Source organism: Podarcis raffonei, chromosome 5 (genome assembly GCF_027172205.1).
Source record: "Podarcis raffonei isolate rPodRaf1 chromosome 5, rPodRaf1.pri, whole genome shotgun sequence".
NCBI lineage: Eukaryota > Metazoa > Chordata > Lepidosauria > Squamata > Lacertidae > Podarcis > Podarcis raffonei.
In genome coordinates, this window is record NC_070606.1 from 78,153,996 (window position 1) to 78,176,829 (window position 22,834).

Below are 22,834 nucleotides of genomic sequence, written 5' to 3' on the forward strand. Positions count from 1 at the left end.
ATTTGGTAAGCAGGGTTGTGTGCAGATTATTCCCTCCTTACACACACACACACACACACACACACACACACACACACACACACACAGACACACACACACACACACACACACACACACACGAATTGGCCCTTTAATGTGGTAGCACCTACCCTTTGGTATTCCCTGTTAGAAAGTCACAGTCTCTGTTGCATTATAGGTACCTAATGGAGACCTCTCTCTTTCAACAAGTCTTTCAAGTGGAGATCTTTATCCTCACCTGCATCTGTATTGGAACTACTTTTTAACTCTTTTTATATGTGGAATTGTTTTTGATTGTTTTTATTTTAAAAATACACTTGTTTTATAGCTGCAACTAGTTGTAACCCACCCTGTGTCCTTGTGGTTAGTGGCGTGCAAGGAAATGAAATAAATCGATGGGGCAGCATGGGATGGGGGGGGGGAATGGCATTTGTGAATACACACAAAAATCCCGCAATCATATCTTCTTGTGCTGCCTCATTTCATTTCCTCAAATATACCTCACCAGATTCTTCGTTACCAGTTCCACATGCATTCAGAACTCCCACGACTTCAACAGGTCTAGGAATATCAGACACCAGGTGCTGGTTGAGTTAATTAATGCTTTGCCTTTGGAACCATGGAGACAACATTGCTATCAACATCCACCAGAGGTGTTGGGAGAAGCTGTGTAGCTACTGCATTCTATAAAACAAGGGAGGGGACACCCAACTGTTAATGCACTGGTTTTTGCAGTGCTGTCCACAAGGGCTCCTGCATTTTGTACATGCTTGTAGGCTCTATCGCAGGAGTCAGCAAACTTTTTCAGCAGGGGGCCAGTCCACTGTCCCTCAGACCTTGTGGGGGGCTGGACTATATTTTGAAAATAAATAAATAAAATGAACAAATTCCTATGCCCCACAAATAACCCAGAGATGCATTTTAAATAAAAGGACACATTCTACTCATGTAAAAACATGCTGATTCCCGGACCGTCCACGGGCCGGATTTAGAAGGCAATGGGGCCGGATCCGGCCCCCGGGCCTAAGTTTGCCTCCCCATGCTCTATCGGGACACATTGCCTTGCATCTGCAGACTCAACAACTCTGAGCATCGTTTTGTTGCAGGTCCACATACTCTACAGAAGCTGCACTGAGGGCCTACAGATATATTTGCTGAGAGCCAGAGGTGTATGTAGCTCTGACGTGTACATGGAGTGCCACAATAATTTATGTGGCATTTGAAGCCTGCACATGTACAATGGAACTACTGGAATGAAGTTTCTATATGTCCTTAAAAACAACATATTGCATATAGCAACTATGTATCAATAGTTGTTGTATAACAACTATGTAGTTATGAATACCAATTCTACACATACATGGTATTCTGCAAAGATTATAATACATTTAAAATAGTCTCTATAAAGGCATATAAGTTATTATGTTTCTGTATTGGCTGCCAAATAAAGAAATAGCTGCTGGATTCTTTCCTGGTACAGAGTTTTTGGGGATAATACATCTGAGCTGCTCCCCAAGTTGTGTGCTTTGAGGCTGTCTTAGTGTAGTTCCACTTTTTAGATACACTTCATTTATTAAACAAACACGATTCCTGCACTGCTAGGACCTGGTAGTGATGCCATACAATAGGGATGAGAACAAGAAGTACAAGGTCACTGTATACTTAACATTTAGCTCAGGGACAACTTCCTCAACAGAATAAATCAGATCGTATGTTTTAATCAAGTGCACATGCTTGTTATATTTTATTATCTCCACTCCTCACCCCACAACAGTCTCTGGTTAGAACAAACTGTATTTGCCTGCAGAATAATTAATGTTGACACACATCTTTGTTGAGACTGCGATAATTCATATCAGCAAATGTCAGAATGGAAATAATTAAATATTACATTTTGGGTAGACATTTTTAGTGGAAATAAAGTTGATCCTTTCTCCTGTATTTCGGTGACTTTTATTTTCACCTCAGACAAGCTGCATTTATATATTGGGCAACGTGAGAAACATTTACAGATTTTTATGGACCTCTAAAATGTTCATAAAGTGGGAACTATGTGTATTTTATCTATGTGTAGTGGGACCTACCGAATTCAACATTGTTTTTCCTTCTTGTTGTGAGAGAGCCAATAGGTACCATATTTTTCGCCCTATAGGACGCACCGGCCCATAGGACGCACCTACTTTTGGGGGGGGGAATAAAGGAAAACAATTTTATTTCCCCCCCAGGCACGGGGCTGGGGTGGGGGAAGCCTGAGCTTCCCCTGACCCCAGCCCCCAGAACAGGCAGCTCTCTGCAAGCCATGGGAGCCCAGCGCCGGGCTCCCACGGCTTGCGGAGAGCTGCGCGAAGCCTGGAGAGTGAGAGGGGTAGGTGCGCACCGACCCCTCTCGCTCTCCAGGCTTCAGCGAAAGCCTGCATTCGCCCCATAGGACGCACACACATTTCCCCTTCATTTTTGGAGGGGAAAAAGTGCGTCCTATAGGGCGAAAAATACGGTACTTTAAGTAAATAATGCACAAGGGGGAAAGCCTCTGATGGTTTATTCCCAAAAGCTGAAATGCTAACATTTGGCCGTCAGTTAATTCTTATTAAAGTTGGACACATGACCTTGGCCTGGCAGCAAGGAGATCAGAGGTGATATATGCCGGCATGGTCTCACTTCTTAATGATCATAACACAGGCAGCTTGCAGGGTGGGGGTAGAAGTGTAATACTTTACATTATTCCTGCAAAATGTGGTGGGTCAGCCCTGTTGTTTTTGGGAGCCCTCCTGTTCATTTTGCTGAACAGGGTCATTGCCTCTAAATCCTGCCCCAATGGCACTGCTTCCTGTGCACACTTACTTGGAAGTAAGCTCCATTTAACTCTTTGTTATTGCACTCTTATAAATTTCTGCTCAAAAGTGAAGAGTTCAATGGGGCCTTTCCCCAGAAGAAGAAAAGAGGAGTTTGGATTTGATATCTGCTTTATCACCACCTGAAGGAGTCTCAAAGCAGCTAACATTCTCCTTTCCCTTCCTCCCCCACAACAAACACTCTGTGAGGTGAGTGGGGCTGAGAGACTTCAAAGAAGTACAACTAGCCCAAGGTCACCCAGCAGCTGCATGTGGAGGAGCGGGGACAAGAACCCGGTTCCCCAGATTACAAGTCTACTGCTCTTAACCACTACAGCACACTGGCTCTCTCCCAGGGTATACATAGAACTTTAAGGACTTATGCATAGGACTGGACTGCAGGAATACATACCCAAGAGCAAACAAAACCTAGGAAATATATTTTGGCTAACCGTTTTTGTTCTCAGAAGTAGTTGCAGAGATGTTACCTCACTTTTGCAAAAGGAATCTGCCGATGATTCTAATCTGTGTTGTATTATATTGTTGGCATCCATCTGCCTTGAGAGACAATGGAGTGTGCCTTTAAGGGTGAAGCCATGAAGGCAAAACGCTGCATTAGCAGCACCAAAGTGACTTCCCTGGGGTGCAAGCCTGGACAGTGTGTATGGAGGTCCTGGGCTGCCCAGATGACAAGACCCTGTTCTTGGCCTCGCTGATATGATCCAAAGGTAAGAAGAGCAATGTGTTTGGCACCCGTTTAGCTACAGAAGCTGCTGGAAGGAGGTGTTCAAAGCACCATCCAACCATCTTAGGGACTCCACGCTGGATTTGTGTAGGACTTACTTCTTAGCCTTTTCTTCTCCCACAGATGTCCCACAAGGCAGCGGAAGTTTAGGATCAGTTTTCTTTCTCCTAGGTGAACTACCTTCCCAGGTTGATGAATTCCATCTGCTCCTGTGTTGTAAGCACACCACTATTAAAGTCCCAGGGCAGGTTACAAGGATTTCAAACACACCATTAAAAACAGTTGGAAAAAACCTTAAAATTACAGGAAAAAATGCAATCACAAAAAATAGAGTGGTTCTAGACATAGGTGGTGAAAACGACTCAGTACATAACAGGTGGCACAGTTTTTCTGAACTGACATGGATGTCAAGGAAGTGGAGCACAGCAATATGAATGTGTGCTTTGAAACCACCCCCACAGAACAATTCCCATAGTACTATAGGCACTTAATTAAGGTCAGTAATGGATGTGACTTAGTTATGCCTTAACCACATTATTACATTCACGATCAGGTGCATTTTCATGGTCAATCCAACGCTCCTTGGATTCATTCTAGGCCACGCTAAGCAATGATGGGTGTGGAAATGGGTGGGACAGTTCCGACTTCAGATTGATTGATTGATTGATGTGCTCTGATCGCGTGTATGTGGAGAACACCCCTCCCGCCCCTGTTGACCTTCTCAGTGGCGACTGAAAATCCTCAATAACCTGAGCTATCGGGAGGAGGAGGAGGAAGGGGGGGGGTGGGAAGAGAGAAAAACGAAGCGTGGTGCCAATGGAACTACATCCCTGGTGAAAAAAAATCTTCCGGTGACATTTGTTCCAGCCTGAGACTTTGCAGCAGCAGCAGCAGCAGCCGGGGAAGAAACAGCATCACGTTAAGCTCAGCAGGGGTGGCTGTTTCTTTTGTGTCTCTGGGCACCGACTCGCTTTCATTCCCGAGTTGCTCGCTGCCTCCCTCCCGTAGTTACCGGGCCCCTGGGTGACTGAGGGGGTGGCCCCCTCTCTCTCGCCTCTGTGCGTTGGCTCGCATTTGTGCAGCAGCAGCAGCAGCCTCCCCGCCGCCTCTCTCTCTCCCCTGTCGGAGAAGAGCCAGGCCCAGAGGGGGAGCCCGTCTGCCAGCCAAGTGCTGCTCCCTGGCGCTCAGAGGCTGCTCCATCTCCAACTCACTCCCTCGCGCGCTCTCCCTCTCATTCATTTCGCCGGCTAAACATGAGAGATCATGGCCGCCTTCGGGCTCCTCAGCTATGAGCAGAGACCTCTCAAGCGCTCCCGCTTGGGGCCGCCCGACGTCTACCCTCAAGACCCCAAGCAGAAGGAGGTAACGGGGAGGGGGGTAAAAGGAAGCCCGCGCTTTCGCCCGTTCCCCGCCAGCGCGCGCTTGGCGAGGGGGAGAAGTTTGCCCGGTGGCTACTTGAGAAGGAAGGGGGGGAGGGGAGAATGAGGGGTGGGGGTGGGGGGCTCTGAGGGAAGAGGACATGCAGCAGTCGGGGCTGCGGCCCCATTCTGAGGGGACTCCGCCGTAGGATTCGGCTTCTCCGGAGGGCGGAAGGGGCGCACCGGGTCTCCGTGCGCGCGCGCGCTCCTGTCTGCCTGGGCCTGACGCACTCCGGGCTCCCGGTGGCTGTGGCGGCTCCCCGCCCCCCTCTCTCCTCCTCCGTGTACCCGGCTCGCTTGTCCCTTCAGCGCACCTCCCTAAACTTTTGAAAAATGTCGGCTCCCGAAAAGGAAGCCGCCCTTTCCCCTACCAGCCCCCCTCCGCCCGCGCGCACACAAACCCTGACTCGCGTTTGGTACACCTGGGCAAGAGCCCCTGGCACCTCGCAAAGGGCTTTCTCAGGTATGTGTAGTTAAGGGCACCCTTCTTCCAACATGTGGAGAATTGAATTCTGTTCAACGCCCCCTTCCCCCCCCCCCACCTGACTTCTTGGGACTTCTTGTGTGAGGGGATGGAGGGCCATTCTGAACTAGTGTGTTTTCCCACTGCAAAAAAGGTGCCTAGGTATCAGGGGTGTCAACTTGAAGAAAATATTGTGTGTGTGGGGGGGGAGGTAAGCCCCGCCCCACATAATTGCTCACATGACATGGTGCATCATGTGAATGTCAGTGCCCACCAACTGCAGGGGGTGTGTGACCCCCTCAAATATTTTATTTTGGGGAGGGGGCAAAGAGCCCCTCAGCTCCTGGGAGTCGGCTCCTGTGCTAGGCATGGTAGCAGGCAGGTATTTCCCATGGGCTAGTGCACTTGACTCAGAAGTCAATAAAGCTCCTCTTCCACCACTTTCAAAACACACACAGCCACAATCATATGACTTTAAGGCACCTGCTTTTAACAATTAATTGCAACAGCCAGTGGCACTGAATAGTAACTTGTGATGCTATCTAGATATGCTGCTCTGCAATTAACGCGTAATTATTTCAAGGTGGGGAGGAAAGGCCTATTATAATGGCTACCTGCAAGTTGCTGAGGGATTTGCTTGTTTCCTTCACTCACCTGCTACCCAGCTGTAACTAACCTGTTCCCTTCTAAAGGTTCAAGACCACAAGTCACCTGCAAACTATTTCTAGATGGCTAATTTCCAGGTGTTACTACTGCCTTTGGGTGGCTGCAGGAGTAACAAGATGTTACTGCAATGTTTCCAAGCCTCTTTCCATGTGGGTAGGCCCTAACCTCCAATTCAGGGAGAAAAGTGTTGTCGGGAAGGTATGGTATCTCTTTATGGAACTGGACCAGCCCACATGGTAAATGGCTTGCAAATAATATCCTGCCCCCAAAGCCACTACTTCAATATGAAATTATTGTGCCATCTCTGTACATTATGGTGTTTTATAGCAAGCATACCTGATAAATCTCTACCCCCAAGGGGCTCATAAGTGTAAGGGAAACTGGGAAATGGAGCTGGGGGTAAGCACATCTGATTATTCCAGTTACCTTGCCGTATCCAAAATACAGGTGGTGGTTCTGAAGGCTTTGTCGAAAATTTGTGTCACTCAGAACTTTATTGTGTAGCTGTAATTTGAGAATTGGCCTTTAGATCTATTTATTTTTTACTGTGGACTTATTCAAATTATGTTGCGGTTCTTATAATATGCATTGTACATTGGACAGGGAAGTTTTACCATGTGTTAAAAAAGGAGGAATTGTTTCTTATCCAACCAAAACTTTCAACTTGATAGTTTTGAGTTGCTTTATACCACAACAGTAAATATGATAACCGGGTGAATGTTGCCACTTGCTGATAATTCACAGTTAAGGTTTGTCAGTGCGAAATGTAAGAAGACTTTGATACACGTATATTGGACTAGGGAACCAAATTTCGTCTTCATTTCTGACACTTGCCAAAGTCAGTTTGGGAAGTGTCTGGAGCAGTTGAAGAAATTTTAATTTCTTTTTGTACTTCAGATTTTCTAAAATGCCTTGTACTTACTTGACGGAAGGTTTTTATTTCTCTACTCAAAAGTTTCTATTTAGAGTAACCATATGGAATGCTAAAAAAAAAAAAGGTTGAGCATATTCTTCAAACGTTAATAATAAACGTTAACTGCCATGCTTTATTTGGGAAGAATGCTGACTATTAATAACGCTGCTTAGCTTACAGAATAGTTAAATATTACATATTTGAACAACAATATAATACAAACACATTGGCCTGTTGTGCAACAGTATAATATAAACACATTTATATTGTTTATATTATGCCTATTGTTTGCTACTGTTTTGTTACGCTCTGACCAAATTTGAGAGCTGATATGAGTGCACAGCAGGGCTAGCCAATGTGCCCTCCAGATATTGGAGGCCCTCCCATTAGCCCTAGCCAACATAGGCTGTGGCAAGGCATGATGGGAGTTGTAGTCCAGCAACATCTGGAAAGCACCACATTGGCGTTCCCAGGCATATAGAATGCAGTTTAATGGTCTCCATATTAGCATGACATAACTGACAGCTGGATTCTAGCTTGGAATCCCAATCTTGTCACTTAGGCCATCTTTACTGTTGTACCACATTGCTTGGCTTGATTATCAAAAACTGGGTGATGCCTGAGATAGTAATCTCTGTAATTATTTTTGATCTCATCCCCACACCCATATCAAAGCCAGCTGTGGGTTCATAGTCTCTTGACTCTTGTTCGATCTGCTTTCCAAGAGTTGAAGACGTGTGGCCACAGCCAGAGTTTCCCAAGTCTTCTAGAGTACAAGATTCGGTATGTGCAATAGCTGGTAAATTCAAATCAGCTTGTTTCTCACCTTGTGGAGGCTTGCTGTAAAGAAAAATATTTTGAGACTCCCCAATTTACAGAACCAGGTTTTTTTATTATTATTTTAAAAACACACATTTCTTTCATAGGTTTCTGTGATTTCTTGGGGTATTCATGTGTGTTTTAGCCTGCTTTTCAATCAAAACAATTTAAAAGTGGGTAGATAAGTGGGATGCTTATGTTCATTTTTCCATAATCATTTTGACAAGAGTAAAAAAACAACACCAAATCAATGCACACCTGATGACCTGTGCAAGACCGTGTCATCTTTGGAATGTGATATAATTAGTGACTTTAATTTTAATTTCAATTTCTGTTTGCAGTAGCAGCAACTTCCCAAACAACAAGGGCCCATATGGTTAATAATTAAAATGTGTTCCATTTCCTATATACATTGAACCACATATTTTAAAGAATGGTATATGCTTATCACATGTCGTAATCAATGTTGTGGTCACAAATATTTATATGTTCCACTGCTAATAGAAATGGAACTGGTTCAGGTGTGTATAACTTGTGAAACAAACTGAACTTTTGTTATTTGCTGCTGAAATCAGGCAAATAATGCTAATGACCTGACATTCTGTACATAGCTTTTGTTAAAAGATCATTGTTATAAGTACATACTAGTTAAAATAACATTATAGCAACTGAAGCATCTCCTGAATGTAAAAATGTGTTCAGTTTGTGGACAGTCACTGCCGATGGAGGGGTTATGGTAGCATGTGTGAAACTAATTCGAAGAATCATGGGAGTCTGCTGAGAAAGCTGCTGCTCCAATGCATGAGGTCATCCCCCGCAGGGTTCACTGTGGAGCTGCCCCCGGATCTTAGAATATCTCTGCTCAGTATTTTCCCATGTGATGGAATAAATCAACACAAAGTCAAGATTCACAACTATAAAATAACCACTTCCTTAGAAAACTGGCTGCCGTTCCCAATCTCTTACCAACGAGTAAGTCCCTTTGAATTCAGTAGTGCTTACTGTGAGTAAATACACCTTAGATTGGGCTACATATGTGGGATACTGAATTCAGACTTGCTGTAGTTGTCTGCCAATGCTTCTGTGCTAAATTAAATAGGTTGTTTAATGTGAAACCCTGTAGGAGGGAGGAAAATCTCCCCAGCACCTCTATCTTTATAAACTGACATGGTTCAGGCTATGCCACGTCAGTCCTCTTCCGTGCAACAGTGCTTCGAGGAAGTGTTCCTATCCAGATGCTTTGCTGCGCTATGTCACTCAAGACATCACTGAAGCAACACAGAAAGGAGTGAAAAACCATTTTTTAAGCCTCTCGTAAATTGTGAGCTAGGAAAAGACACCAGTGTGGATTCAGATGCTAGGCTAAGCGGGAGCCCTGGCTAGTCCTAAGAACAGCCCACATCACCACTGGTGCCAAGGTTAGACGAAGGGAGTCTGCAATATTGCAGCCCACTCCCAGTTACTTAACAGTAGCTAAGCAGTTGGTAGTGTTTCATTTCTATGAAGACATAGTGGTGGGCATATATGCACTTTAGGAGAAGTACTTTGGAGCGTTAACCCAGTCAACAAGGTACTGTATTTTTTGCTCTATAAGACTCACTTTTTCCCTCCTAAAAAGTAAGGGGAAATGTGTGTGTGTCTTATGGAGCAAATGCAGGCTGCGCAGCTATCCCAGAAGCCAGAACAGCAAGAGGGATTGCTGCTTTCACTGCGCAGCGATCCCTCTTGCTGTTCTGGCTTCTGAGATTCAGAATATTTTTTTCCTTGTTTTCCTCCTCCAAAAACTAGGTACGTCTTGTGGTCTGGTGCGTCTTATAGAGCGAAAAATACGGTAGGTCCTCAAAATAATGGGAATACAGAACATCCAAATACTGAAGCAGTAAAGTGTCATGGTTGGGACTATGTTACCACTCAGAAGACAATGTCTTCTTCTTAGTAAACTTCTGGAAAAGTTAGTCTGGTAACGAGCCTCACTCACAGAGTGTTTGTTGTGGGGGAGGAAGGGAAAGGAGATTGTTAGCCACTTTGAGACTCCTTAGGGTAGTGATAAAGCGGGATATCAAATCCAAACTCTTCTAATTATCCTTTAAAACCATTCTGTTCAAAACTTAAAAGACTGAATTGCTTCCTAAGTTTCAAATATCTGGCTTAAATGTGGAATGTCGTGTTTGGCTGATGTAAATTGGCAATGGGCGTTGTTATTAGGTGACAGCTTTATATTGAGGAAGAGGTCCTTGATGGTATATCGATGGTGGTTGAGTCAGAAAGTGTGTAGAGAAAAGTTTCTTCTCCCTCTCTCATAACATAAGAACTCCTGGACATCCAATGACGCTGGACATTGGAAGATTGCAAACAGCTAAAAGAAAAAGTATTTCTTCGTGTAGTGAGTAGTTAAGCTATGGAACTCGCTTACACAGGGGACGGTGATGGCCATCAACCTAGGTGGTTTTAAAAGAGGATTAGACAAATTCATGGAGGATGAGTTAACCCTGATGGCTGTGTTCTACCTACGCAATGGTTGCTGGAAACCACAGGACAGGAAGGTGCTTTTGTGCTCGAATCCTGTTTGCAGGTTCCCCATCAACATCTGGTTAGCCACCGTGAGAACAGGATGCTGGAGAAGATGGGGCCATTGGCCTGATCCAGCAGGCTCTTCTTACATTCTTTTTGTTCTTAGTGTTGGAATACACTACAATGAATTCTTGCTAGAGTTTGTTGCATGGCTTGAATCCTCAGTGTGCGCCCCCAATCAGTCAACTTTTGTTGCCTGATTTTTCTTTTAAGTTGGGGATGGTCTCTGTAAGATATTCCCAGGGCCTGCTTGAGAGGATAAGCATTTCCTACAATTGGTTTCAGGACATTTAAAAATACACTGGAGGGATTTTAGCTTGGAGCTATAGATGACTACACCAGTTATCTTTCATCTTCCCTGCTGGATATGGTATTGCTGTACTGTATCTTTTCCTGAGTATCAGTGTGGCCTTGTCAGTCTCTTTTCACCTCTCTACAGATTCAGGAATACCTGTTATAATTTATTTGATGGATCGCATTGTCTCCAATTGCCTCCCAAAGGACACAATGTCATGGTCGCTGATGGCATACAGGGCTGGCTAAATTGTTCTGCCATATAGAAGTAAATTTCCCAGAGGCTGGGAATCGGATATAAATCCCCTTCAAATAGGTGGCAGCAAAGATCCTAAAAATTACACATCAGTTAGTATTTTGGATGTCTGTTCTTAAAATCTATAACTGCTTTCTTCTTGAACAGGAAAATTGGGCAGAGCAAAACCAGGTTGTGGAGAATCTGCCCTGTTTGCAGAAGGTCCCTGGTTCAGTCCCCAGCTTAGGCCTGGGACTCCCCCAGGACAGACACTGGACAGACACCGCTCATAGCTGTCAACCGTCCCTTATTTGGCCGGAAAGTCCCTTATCCCAGCGCCATGTCCCACTGCTGTCCCTTATTGATGATGTCCCTTAAATTTCCTGGGTTTCAAAGGAAGCAGCTCCTCTCCCTCCCTCCCTGCCAGCCAGGGAGGAGGGAGGCTCCAACTGTGTTGCTTGGCTGCGTTGCTCACCCAATAAGGAGTCTAAGAACGACTTGGGGGGTGGAGCTTGCATGCCTTGTGCCGATCAAATTGGCCATGTTGCCTGGGGACTCGCCTTTGCTCAGCGCTTCCCAGCGGAGAGGTGACGGTGGTTTTTCTTGCTGTATCCCCTTTGCCGGGTTGCTGCGCTGTGGGAACCACCGCTTAAGGCTTTGTTTGACTGCTGGCTGGGCTTTCTGCCTTTGGTTCAGAGGGGCTCAGAAGTTGAACACACCTGTGCTGGGAAAATCCCTTATTTTGGCTGCTGATCCCTTATTTTCAAGGCTGCTGGCCCCTTATTTTCAAGGCTGCTGGTCCCTTATTTTCAAATCTGTAAGTTGATAGCTATGACACTGCTACTTAGGGTAGATAATGAGCTAAATGGAACTATGGTCTGACTTAGTATAAGGAAGCTTCTTATGTTGACATAGAATAATCAACAACATTTCGAAAAGGGGAAAACGGCCTTGGCCAGTGTTCTCTGCTGTACCATTTGATATCAAAATATGTTAAACTAGAAAATAGATGCCTCATCAACCTTTCCCTAGTGGATAGAGATTTGCCCTAGTGGAACAAAATTTGCCACATTTGCTAACGTCAATATTTGACCTTTGAATCTGGGGAAAAAACAAATGCGGTTTTGAGTTAGGGTAAGTTAATGCTTTTAATTTGACAAATGGAAACTCCATATCCACAGAGGTTAAGACAGGGATGTTTGCTGGCACCCTTTTATTTCTGTTCGTATATAGAGAGCATTTCTAAAGAACCACAAAGCCATATTTATTTTCCACCCTGTCTTCTGATTCAGAAGATTAGGATTCCTGGCTATGCAGGGAGCCTCCATGGGCACACATGGCTCCTGGCTGCAGAAGTTTTCTGGCAACATGTGCAATGCCTGGAGGGTCTCACAGATCTGGGTGGAAGCATCCATCTTCGGGTTATAGTGCCTAAGGAGGGCTTAGCTCTCAAGTTTAAAATAGCAAACATCATTTGCTCAGATATTTTTTTCTTACTATTATTCAGGCCTGGCAAACTGTTTTTCTTCTCTTTAATATGTGAAGAGAAGAAAAACAGTTTGCCAGGCCTGAATAATAGTAAGAAAAAAATATCTGAGCAGTGTTGAATAGTGGGTAGACATGGCAGACGACACAGCGATTTCTCCAAAGCAGCTCTTTATTTTGTAAGCTGGAACAGAAACTGCACACCAGACAGCTCAGCTGACCTGCTTTTATAGGCAGCCAGCTATCAACATTGTAGCAACAACAACCCAGGGTTTCCCGCCTACGTGGACCTGAGTGAAAACTATCTACAGTATCCCCCTGCTGGCCCAGGGTGAGAACTTCAGTACATAACAGTTATAGTATGGCAGCACCTAAACTTTGGAACTGCTTGCCTGTTGACATCAGGCAAGCGATACCTTGTACTCTGCTACAGGCAAACGCATGACCCAAAATGGTTGTGTATGGGGATAGCCCCCTTCCCTTGTGGATCTAGCCTTTGGGTGCATTTTTAAAAAATCATGTATTTTATCCTAATTTGCAGCAGTAGCAGTAGGATTCATATCCAAAACTACAAACCCTCTGTTTCACCAGCATCCTTTGGAATGAAATCCATGTCATGTTTTGTCTTTTGTACATCTTATATCTCACCCATGCACATTCAGGTACACTTTAAGAGGTGAAACTTATTATTTTCAATTCTAAAATGATTTGTCTTTCAAACCAAGATAAGCATGTTACTTATGATAGCATTATTTGCAACAGGGACTTGCACCCAGAAAATAAGGCAAGCACAACTGCTTGACCATATCTAGGCCATAATTTGATACAAGATTGAACTAGATTTGTGCCTTTATCTAGCATGTGGCAATATTCCGTAATGTTTGGCATTTTAAATGATCTTGTTTTCATGAGAGATGCTTTGTGATGACCGATGGTTTTAAACAAATAAACTGAGATGGTACAAAGTGGCTTTTGTATTGACCTGAGATGACAACACTATGTAGTCTAAAAAGCTGGCTTGTGTGGTGCTGATTTAGGAGTCATTGGAGTCGTGTGGTTGGATCTATAGGGAAAGACAAATGCTTATTTAAATTGTCCATAAAAGAATACAGCCCTTAGACTGGAAAAGGTTCCCCACCCTGATATAGATTATAGAGTTGAAAATACTCTGCAGCAAGTGAAGAAATACTTCTTTTGTCCCAGGTTCCTTATTTGGTTTAATAATGTAAATGGAAGTATTTTTTCAAGGAGTTGTTAATACAGAATATTACCCAGCAGTAAAAATGCAAAAGGAGCAGGTTTTGAGTCTGACGGAATCAAACAAATCCCTTTTGCATTGTGTCTCAGTGTCCGAAACTCCCGTTGTTCTAGGTGCATTTTGTGACAGGGAATTCCATTAGCGCAAGCAGCTTCTGAGCTCTGGGCGCAGTACTGCGCCTAAGATTTCAGATTAAAACTGCAGAGTGGAAGGAGAGGAGGACCTTTTTCTGCCTCCCCACTTCCAGCTACTCTCTGAAGTCTGGAGAAAAGACCCTCTTAAGAATATTAGGGGGGTGGGCAGGGGAAAGACTAGACCATGTGAAAAACGAACATACTATTTTAGCTGCAGTTCATTCATTTTCAACTTTGTATTCCTGTTATAAAAACATGTGCCTTGACATTCTGTTGTGCCCATAACCTAGGTTTAAGGTGCCATTTAGCTCCAGCTTTCATATCTCAGTTTCTAACACTGGTCTCAATAACGTAATTAATTATATGTGAGCATGCCCAACAACTTGATTGGTCTTCTGAGACCCTTGTCCAACTTCCCCAGCCATCAAAAATGTGGAATGTGGATCCTGGGATCATTAGCAGACTCCAAAAGAAAGGAACCACATTTTCTTCCCTAGGGAACAAATATGTACCTTGGGATTAGTTTTATGTGGCCATTGCCTTTTTACTCTTCTTTTCCTTAAGATACTGTTTGTTTTTATCATTGTGTATTGTTCTATTCCTGTCCTAAGCTGCTTTGAGTTTCTCCATCCCTGTCTTAGATAAAATGTGGCTCCCAGGTTGACACTTTGGGTAAAATTTGTTTCCCAAAGCTGGGAAATATTTATGGTTCTCTGAATAGACTAAATAAGCATTCATCAGCGTGTGCAGTTTAAAAGAAGTGTAGGCATATAAAGTTGCAATGTTGTGAGCACTTCAGTTTGAAAGTGGCAAGATTGTTACGCAGTCCCTTTAGATTTCCAAACAAATTATAAAGTCACAACAAGCATCTATCTTTACTATTACTTGTTCTATATCTTTACTATTACTAGCTATACTGTGTTTAAAAACCCAATAGTACGCAGGTGCTGAAGTGCTGCCATAAAGCACGCACACATACACAAATCTACAATGTGATTAGGCTTTAGTGGCCCCAGTTGACACTTTGAAAAGCTAACCTGATAACCCGGCAAAACCCAGTGTAGTATGTCACCTGGAGTGCACTGCTTTGAAAGTGACAATTCCATTCAGTCGCCCTGTGTGTCTTCAGTAGGAGAGTGCTTGGAAGTCAAGTCAAGTCAAATGACAGTGTCCTCAACTTAATACTTCATTTAACTGAGCTTGACATTATGTAAACTCCTTGCTTGTCAGTTTCCATGGTAGGGTGCTTGTTAGAATCTGAGTCACGCTGTAGGAATTGGGATGGGGGTGAAGGGAAGCTTAAACCATTTGAAATAAACTTAATGGGAGCATTTCCCCACTGATGCAGGCTTCGCAGTTACACCTCAGTATTCCAAAGATTCTTGCTAGGTTGCCCATGGGTCAAAGATATATCTTTATCTAACTCCAGTACATTGCAGGCTGATCCTGTTATGTATTGAGTCAAAGGATTTTATATCTGTATTATTATTGTCTGTATTTGCATTAGGGTAAAGTAACTGCCTTTTGGTTCCAGAGGGTACAGCTACTATTGGTTCATTTAAGCTGCTGTATTTGGATCCTCTGTCTTATTGGTTTCCTCCAAAAGGCAGGATTGTGATTGCCTGATATTGTTCCCTCCAAAATGTATCCTTCCTAGCTAGTTCCCTGTCCCTATAAATGTAGCTCTCCCCTCCTCAGTTCTCAGTCTTGTTTGCTTTAATAAAGAAGTGTTACTACAGAACTGTCTCCAGCATATTATGTCAAGAGAGCTGAAATCACAAACCCCACGTCACAACAGATCCCATCCTCTGCTGTGCTGTCACTCACTTTTTTTTTGTCTTTTTGGAGAGAGAGTTGATGTTACGGTGGCTGTCTGTCACACTTGTATTTGGCTGGGTCACGTACAAGTGGGACCAAGTTGTTCTTACTGCTTAAGCACTGCACTGCAGTTGTGCAAATACAAGTGTGTAATTTTATACACCCCTATCATATCCCCTCCCTCTTACTCACCATTTTTACAAACTAAAAATCTCCCAAGGTTGCAACCTTTCCTCATAGGTGAGCTGCTCTAGCCCCTTGATCATTTTTTGGTAGCCATTTGGTAGCCATTTTTGGTAGCCATTTGGTAGCCATTTTGCTCTAGCCATTCCCCATCTCTTCAGAATCCTTGCCCTGGTTTGGCAACCAGAAGTCTGTACAGTTTTCCAAGTGCAGTCCTAATAATAATAATAATAATAATAATAATAATAATAATAATAATAATAATTTATTACGGTCAAAGACCAGTTCAAGAAGCACAACTAAGACTGCTTTCACAAGAGTGAAATAGACATTTAAAACAATATACAATAACAGCTTATGGATTAAAATTAAAATAGTCACATGCACACAAAAAGACCTAAGGTTAAATTAACATGCAGATTGATACTGGGACACCCAGGAGGCCGGCTATGGCAGTTTTCCTAGCGATCTACTAGTTGAAAGATTCTCTAGGTTTAGGTCAGAGTCTTTGCAAGTGCTGCATATCAACAATGTATGGTTCAGGTGGCAGCTATGTCTAGTGGTCTAGGGGCCTGGGATAAGATGAATTTTAAATGTTACAGCAGCCATGTGTATACAGGGGACATCGTAGCTAGTCTGACACTTAGTGATGTTGTTGTGCCTTAGTGTTTGTGTGTGAGGTAGAGAGAGGAGGACTAGCATCTTGTATCTAATTTAGGAAACAGCCATTAAGCCTATTCCACTTCCAACCCCAAAAGCCTTTAAGGTGTCCAGATTCTATTGGCTGACATACATAGACGTGTGTAAGATGGTGGCAGAACATTAAAAAGTCAGTGCTTGACTCTGTGTATCCTGGAAAATGCTATTCTTTGATGATGAAAGTGAATGTGTAGGAGATTAAGCCTTGATAACATTCGGCCTGGTAAGCAACTTCCTGCAGATAAAAGACTAGTGTTATCCCAAAATACACTGATGTGAAAGACTATGGCGTATAGAGGGAACACATTACTGTTTCAGCATGACATTTTGTGGTATATAAAATGCATGAGGAATTTTAATTCCTTCAAAAAGGCATTGAGCAAAGTAATTAAAACTTCGACCTACAGCTTGAATAACTTAACAAAAACTCTCTCTTTGTAGGATGAACTTACGGCTGTGAATGTAAAGCAAGGTTTCAGTAACCAGCCAGCCTTCTCTGGAGATGAGCATGGCTCTGCTAGGAATATTGTCATTAACCCTTCAAAGGTAAGGTCGGGATTGAGGTTTGTTGCAAAAGTACTTTCCTTTATGACAGTGTAGTAATTTCATCTGTATTCCTTCACAGTCGCTCCTATGATCTCATTCAGACACAAGGCAAAAACTTGTTTTGCATTGCCAGGCATTTGAATGTGTACATTATTGCTCTTGGGAATGGCTTCAGTGTGTAGATTTATTTCTGGTGATCATGCCATGGTTGTGCAAGAAGATATTTGTAGATTAGGGTATGCTTTCGTACATGTGTTTACTGGATTGGACAATAAATCTTAGGCATTTTATGTGATTTTTCTATTTATTAGGTGCTGATGGCAAATATATACATTGTTAATAGTATTGAGATGTCTTTGTATAAGGTGATTCATAAATTGAATTAATATTAGTAGTAATAATGTGTGGTGTAGTGATTAAGAGCGGTAGTCTCGTAATATGGGGAACCAAGTTCGTGTCTCCGCTCCTCCACATGCAGCTGCTGGGTGACCTTGGGCTAGTCACACTTCTCTGAAGTCTCTCAGCTCACTCACCTCACAGATTGTTTGTTGTGGGGGAGGAAGGGAAAGGAGAATGTTAGCTGCTTTGAGACTCCTTCGGGTAGTGATAAAGCGGGATATCAAATCCAAACTCTTCTTCTTCTCCTTCTTAATTAGGTAGTTGTGGGTATTCATTATTTCAGTAGACAGATGTTCTGTGTAACTTGTAAGTTTACAGATTTGTAAGTAAATATGTGCTATTCCAGCAAAAAGAAACTACCTTTCCTCTGGATTTTGTATCTCTTAATTCTTTGGGGTTAACACAGTGGTAACTGCAAAGTTGAGGTTTCTGGGTATGTTGATGGGACTTTGTGCAGCTCACCCTATGTGCTAATTACGACTCTGATTTAGCAGTGAATTTAAATATGTAAAGCATTCAAGTGAAGCCAGATGTTATATGCTTCAGGTTAAGCAGTCACGTTAAATATACACATATTTTGTTACGAAAAAGGAGCAATGCAGAAGCAAGCACCAGGTGGCTGGAATGGTAAACAGGATGTGGATGCTATTGGATTGTACCGTGGGAACCAGGGACAGTTTGTAAAGTGCTCTGAGAGCCGGATGTTACCTCAGAGCAGCACATGACCCTGTACTGGAAGTACATGGGTGGAGTTTTTTCTCTCTCTGCAGTGGGAAGCAGAGTGTACAGACATGTTTTCTCTGTACTGCTGAAAGACAGAAATAAAGACATGTAGATATATTTCTGTCTGTCTCTTTCCCCCTCCCTGGGGGAGGAGTGGTGTGTTCTTTTCACGTCTGAAAAGGATCGCCGAAGAGACCTCCCTTGATCTTGCCGGGAGTCGCAGACTGGAGGTCACAAGGATTCAAGCCGGGCACCTGGAGGGTGGCCAAATTCCTAAGAGCTGGAGGCTCTGCTGGTTTGAATCCCGACAAATTTAACGTACATATTTAAGTCTTTTGCTGGACAGGAGCCTAACCTGGAGATAACGTACCCACAGAGGGACACTGATGCTCAAGTGTGTCTCTAATGTTTCAAAAGTTGGACAATACTTTCATTAGGGCTAGCCAAAATCACACAATGCTGAGTAAGCTTTCAAGTTCCCCAGAATTCTCCACTAGGTTGGAATATCTAGTGGCTAGAGACCAATAACTCCTGAAAAGTCCCTTCTTCAGCTGGTAGAGAATCCTGTCCCTCTCTTTGTAGATCTGGCTTCTGAATGGCTGAATCAAAGGAAGTCACATTGGCACAGCTGCAAGGAAATAATAGCCCTAATAAAGATACTGCCAAACTGTGAATTTTGGATGTTGCTTATGATTCAACAGGACTTTCTTCCTTTTTATGTATCTGTTATGTATTGGGGTCTACCTTGATAGACACTTCACACATTCTTAGTTAATAGCTTTTTGTTTTATAGGCACAGAGCATTTACCTTTAAAATATAATGGGCTATCACTTTAGCCCTTTGCAGTATGAAAACTGACTTGCAGCACCAGGGAATTTAGAATACACTCTTACTAAGCTGATAGCTTAAACAACATTGATTCTAGATCTCTTCAGATGGGGATATTGTATGTGGCAGTGTTTAATAGATACTTAACTGTGTATGTTTCTTTTATTCCCTCCCTCTCTATCAGATTGGAGCTTATTTTAGCAGCATATTAGAAGAGAAGTTAAAACTTAATACTTTCCAGGATACAGGAAAGAAGAAACCGCAAGTAAATGCCAAAGACAATTACTGGCTAGTTACTGCTCGTTCCCAGAGTGCAATTCACAATTGGTTTGCAGATTTAGCAGGAAACAAACCACTGACTATTCTGGCAAAAAAGGTACATATTAGTATTTTGAGGGCTTCATAAATTTGAGACAGGGGAGACAATTAAATTAAAAGTGACTTAAGACTGTGCCAACCATATTGGGAACAGGTCATATTGTATAGATTTTGAAAAAAAGTGGTTGGGAGAAGTGGGAATTCCCTCTGTTTTTCTTTACTCTGTTAGGAGTTGCTCAGTGGCTGCAGTGCAAATGTACCCACTGAGCTCTCACAACATGAATGCAGAATTCTGGTGCATCTCAAAAAATCTCACATCACTGTGTTGGAACTCAAGGAAATGTTGATCAGTGAAGGGGTATTGATTTTTTGGGGGGTGGTTGGGGTAGTGTGAGATATAGCTAGTAATTATTATATTAAATTGGTGCCTTGCAATTAGGTTTTTTTCCTCTGTGTATTTTAAATCTTTTCATCATAGTTTAGTGTTAGGCTTTTCTAGGCTCAGTCTCATAACACCAAACAATTTAGCGTTACCTCTGAACCAGCCTGTTGGCTTGTTTGCATGGGTTCATATAAATGAATCCTTTTTTTCTAGCAGTGTAGAGAGAATGCATTTTGTATTGCACGTGAGGACTTCTAGACAAAATTACAAGGGAGAGAATAATGGAAGTTTTGGAAGCGAAATAGGGGGAGCCATTCTCTTTTCCATGTTTGAAACACCACAATAAAATATACTCAGCTGTTGAGTAGAACATGAGACCAGTTTTTTGTGTGAAAGAAATAACATGGCAGACAGGCCTGCAAGTAGAATGCTATTCTTCCTGTGTCACCACCTAGAAAAGGGTGCTTTTGAAACTTTGAAGTTGCTGAAGCAATTATATTAGTTATGAAGCTTCATGTTTCACCTCTCCTTTATTGGCTTGTAGCTGGCCTGCTTGCATGACATCATAAGCCAAACTATGGCTTGACATTATAAGACAAACTGGTTTACTGGGACTGCACAAATGGAGCCCTCAAAATATCTGTTCCTCCCTGGTTCTTTCCGCTCAGCGCAGTGGGGCAGCTAAGCCAAAAGGATGTGATTTTGTAATATCTCAAAGAAGTGACCTTTTAATGTATCATTCAACTGTTTCTGGAGGTCCATCTTTTAGTGTGAAGTTTTCTAACTTTTCATCTTACAGTTTTGTCTCTATTACACTGCTAACTCTTTTTTTTACCTCTTGTCAACCCAGGTCCCAATTCTCAGTAAAAAGGAAGATGTTTTTGCTTACTTAGCAAAATATTCTGTGCCGTTGCTGCGAGCAGCATGGCTGATCAAGATGACATGCGCATACTATTCTGCCATTTGTGAAGCTAAAATCAAAAAACGCCAGGCTGCTGATCCAAATCTTGGTAAATATATGAATTCATTGGAAATTGTAATGGATTTGTACCATAAATTGTTGTGGCATGTTCTTGTGGTGAGCATGGTGCTATCGATGTGTGTTCCATAGATGTATTTCAGTTATTTTGGTCCAATTCTATGGTTGGTATTCAGTGAACCTTTCACAGTATTGTAAAGTTTAGTGCTAGCACAGGGAGATTTCCCCTTTCTCCTCCCCCCACTTTCTCCTGTACCCATATCTGGTGTTGCATTGGGGGAACAGATTTGTGTTACATATTGGTATGTGTGTTCTATTGTGCAAGGAAAAATTCTGCTGCTCATGAAACTGTCACCTCCTTAGCGCTATGTTGAATGCAGCTCTATAGCTACGTCTTTGCAGTTTAGAAACAATTCTGTTGCATTTTTTAAAAAGTATACATGCAGGCTTACATTTTTGCCAACAAAAAGGTGTTAAACACTCACCACAGCAGCAGCATTAAAGAAGAATATAAACTTTTTGGGTGGCCTGCGCAAGATATATGTGAATATATATCTGTGTGAATATATGTGAATTTGTTTTCCTACACCCCATTACATAATAGCTGAAAAACTGCTGTGTGCATTCTTTGCAATGGGTGATATGGCTGCCTGCTGCTTTAACTACATCTTTTATTAATATTGTTTATTGATTTTTTTACAAAGAAAAAAGAGAAAGGTAGATTGACATTGCAAAATGCTCTTCACAATTTATTTACATTTTAACAATGTGGGTCCGTGACTCTGAAATTCATTACCAGCTGATCTCTGTAAAGTTGCCACACTTCAGGTCTGCAGAAAAGCCCTGAAGACCCATCCATAGTCTTACGCTATTCTTAAGATTGAGGGAGTTGGGAAACCTAAATTTTTCTTCTTGGGTTGCATGTGTACGTTTGCTGGTTTTATTGACATGGCAGGTTTTTATTTGAACTTTCATATTGCATTTCGGTTTAGTATTGTTAGACATCATTTGTTGTGTGTGATGCTGCATGTGTGTGTATATATATCTATATATTTTTATAATACTTCTGTGTGGCAATATCCAAGTGGGGCATCCTATTTGTGCCACAGCCATTCTGCGAATGGGAGCCTCGTTCTTAGGGTAGCATAACAGCCAAAATAAATGTACGTCTTCTGCTTGTGGAATATGTTGCACAATTCTTAGGGTACCTGTTGTTGTCACTGTTGTTGTTGTTGTTGTTGTTGTTGTTGTTGTTGTTGTTGTTATTATTCTCAGTGACAGCTGTGCTTGTGTGCTCCCACTTATGCTACTGTTTGCTTAGCTATGTCAGCTGTCTAACTTCTTGCATTAATATTATTTTGGATGCCATCCAACATAATATTCACAAGAATGGCAGTAGCTGTTACTTTGCTGGAGACTTCATGACAGTAACCTAAATACAATCATCTACACTGGGCATTCATTTCTTTAAACCGTTTGTACTTGAAGTTTAAGAGAGTTATGTTGTTAATTTTCAATTATTGTCTAACAGCACAGTGTGTTGTGTATTAAGATGCACATGATGGGAGCTTCAGGTGGCCTTTAACCACAGAATGATGTGCATTTTCAGAGCTTCATTGAGGAATAGTAAAGCTGGACTATAGTATTGGGAGATGACAGTTCTCTTTGGGCTCACATTACTGTGGCTTGTTCCAGTTCTTCTGATAATGCTCTTCCCTTTTCTTATGCTCCAATTATAATGGAACCAGCAGAGACTCTGAAAGAGAAAACTCACTTGGCTGGTTCTTCTAATGCTCTCCCATTGTACAAGCTGAACTGGAGATTATCATATAGAAGTTATATTCCTATTAAAGGATGGAGATTGTACTTCTTTGAAAAGGTGGAAAGAGGTTATCCCAACTCCTTTGCCAGAAATAATCCTTCAAGATAAAAGGAGTGTAATGTGTGTGTACTGATTCAGACCACTGGGCATGAGAAATGAAAAGTTTGTGTGTTAACTAACTTCCAACAGTTGATGTGCTAAATTAACTTTGCTTTCCCGTTTGTATCTTTTGAATGCAATGAAACACAGAGCAGGGCCTCAAAAGCTAGATCAGTTTCCCCCAACT

At 42.5% G+C, this 22,834-nt stretch overlaps 1 protein-coding gene across 5 annotated transcripts in view; it reads left to right on the plus strand.

The window, feature by feature from the left end:
- The first annotated feature begins 4,517 nt into the window (after positions 1-4,517).
- MED12L (mediator complex subunit 12L) overlaps positions 4,518-22,834 on the plus strand; it is a 187,995-nt gene continuing 169,678 nt past the window's right edge. For 2 of the 5 annotated variants that reach the window (XM_053390283.1, XM_053390285.1), the window contains exons 1-4: positions 4,518-4,956; positions 16,992-17,096; positions 19,232-19,423; positions 20,598-20,757. In XM_053390283.1, coding sequence (XP_053246258.1) covers positions 4,858-4,956; positions 16,992-17,096; positions 19,232-19,423; positions 20,598-20,757 — 556 coding nt within the window. In that variant the 5' untranslated portion in view covers positions 4,518-4,857. The remainder of the gene's footprint in view (positions 4,957-16,991; positions 17,097-19,231; positions 19,424-20,597; positions 20,758-22,834) is intronic. The other 3 variants (XM_053390286.1, XM_053390287.1, XM_053390288.1) reach the window with 2 other exon arrangements.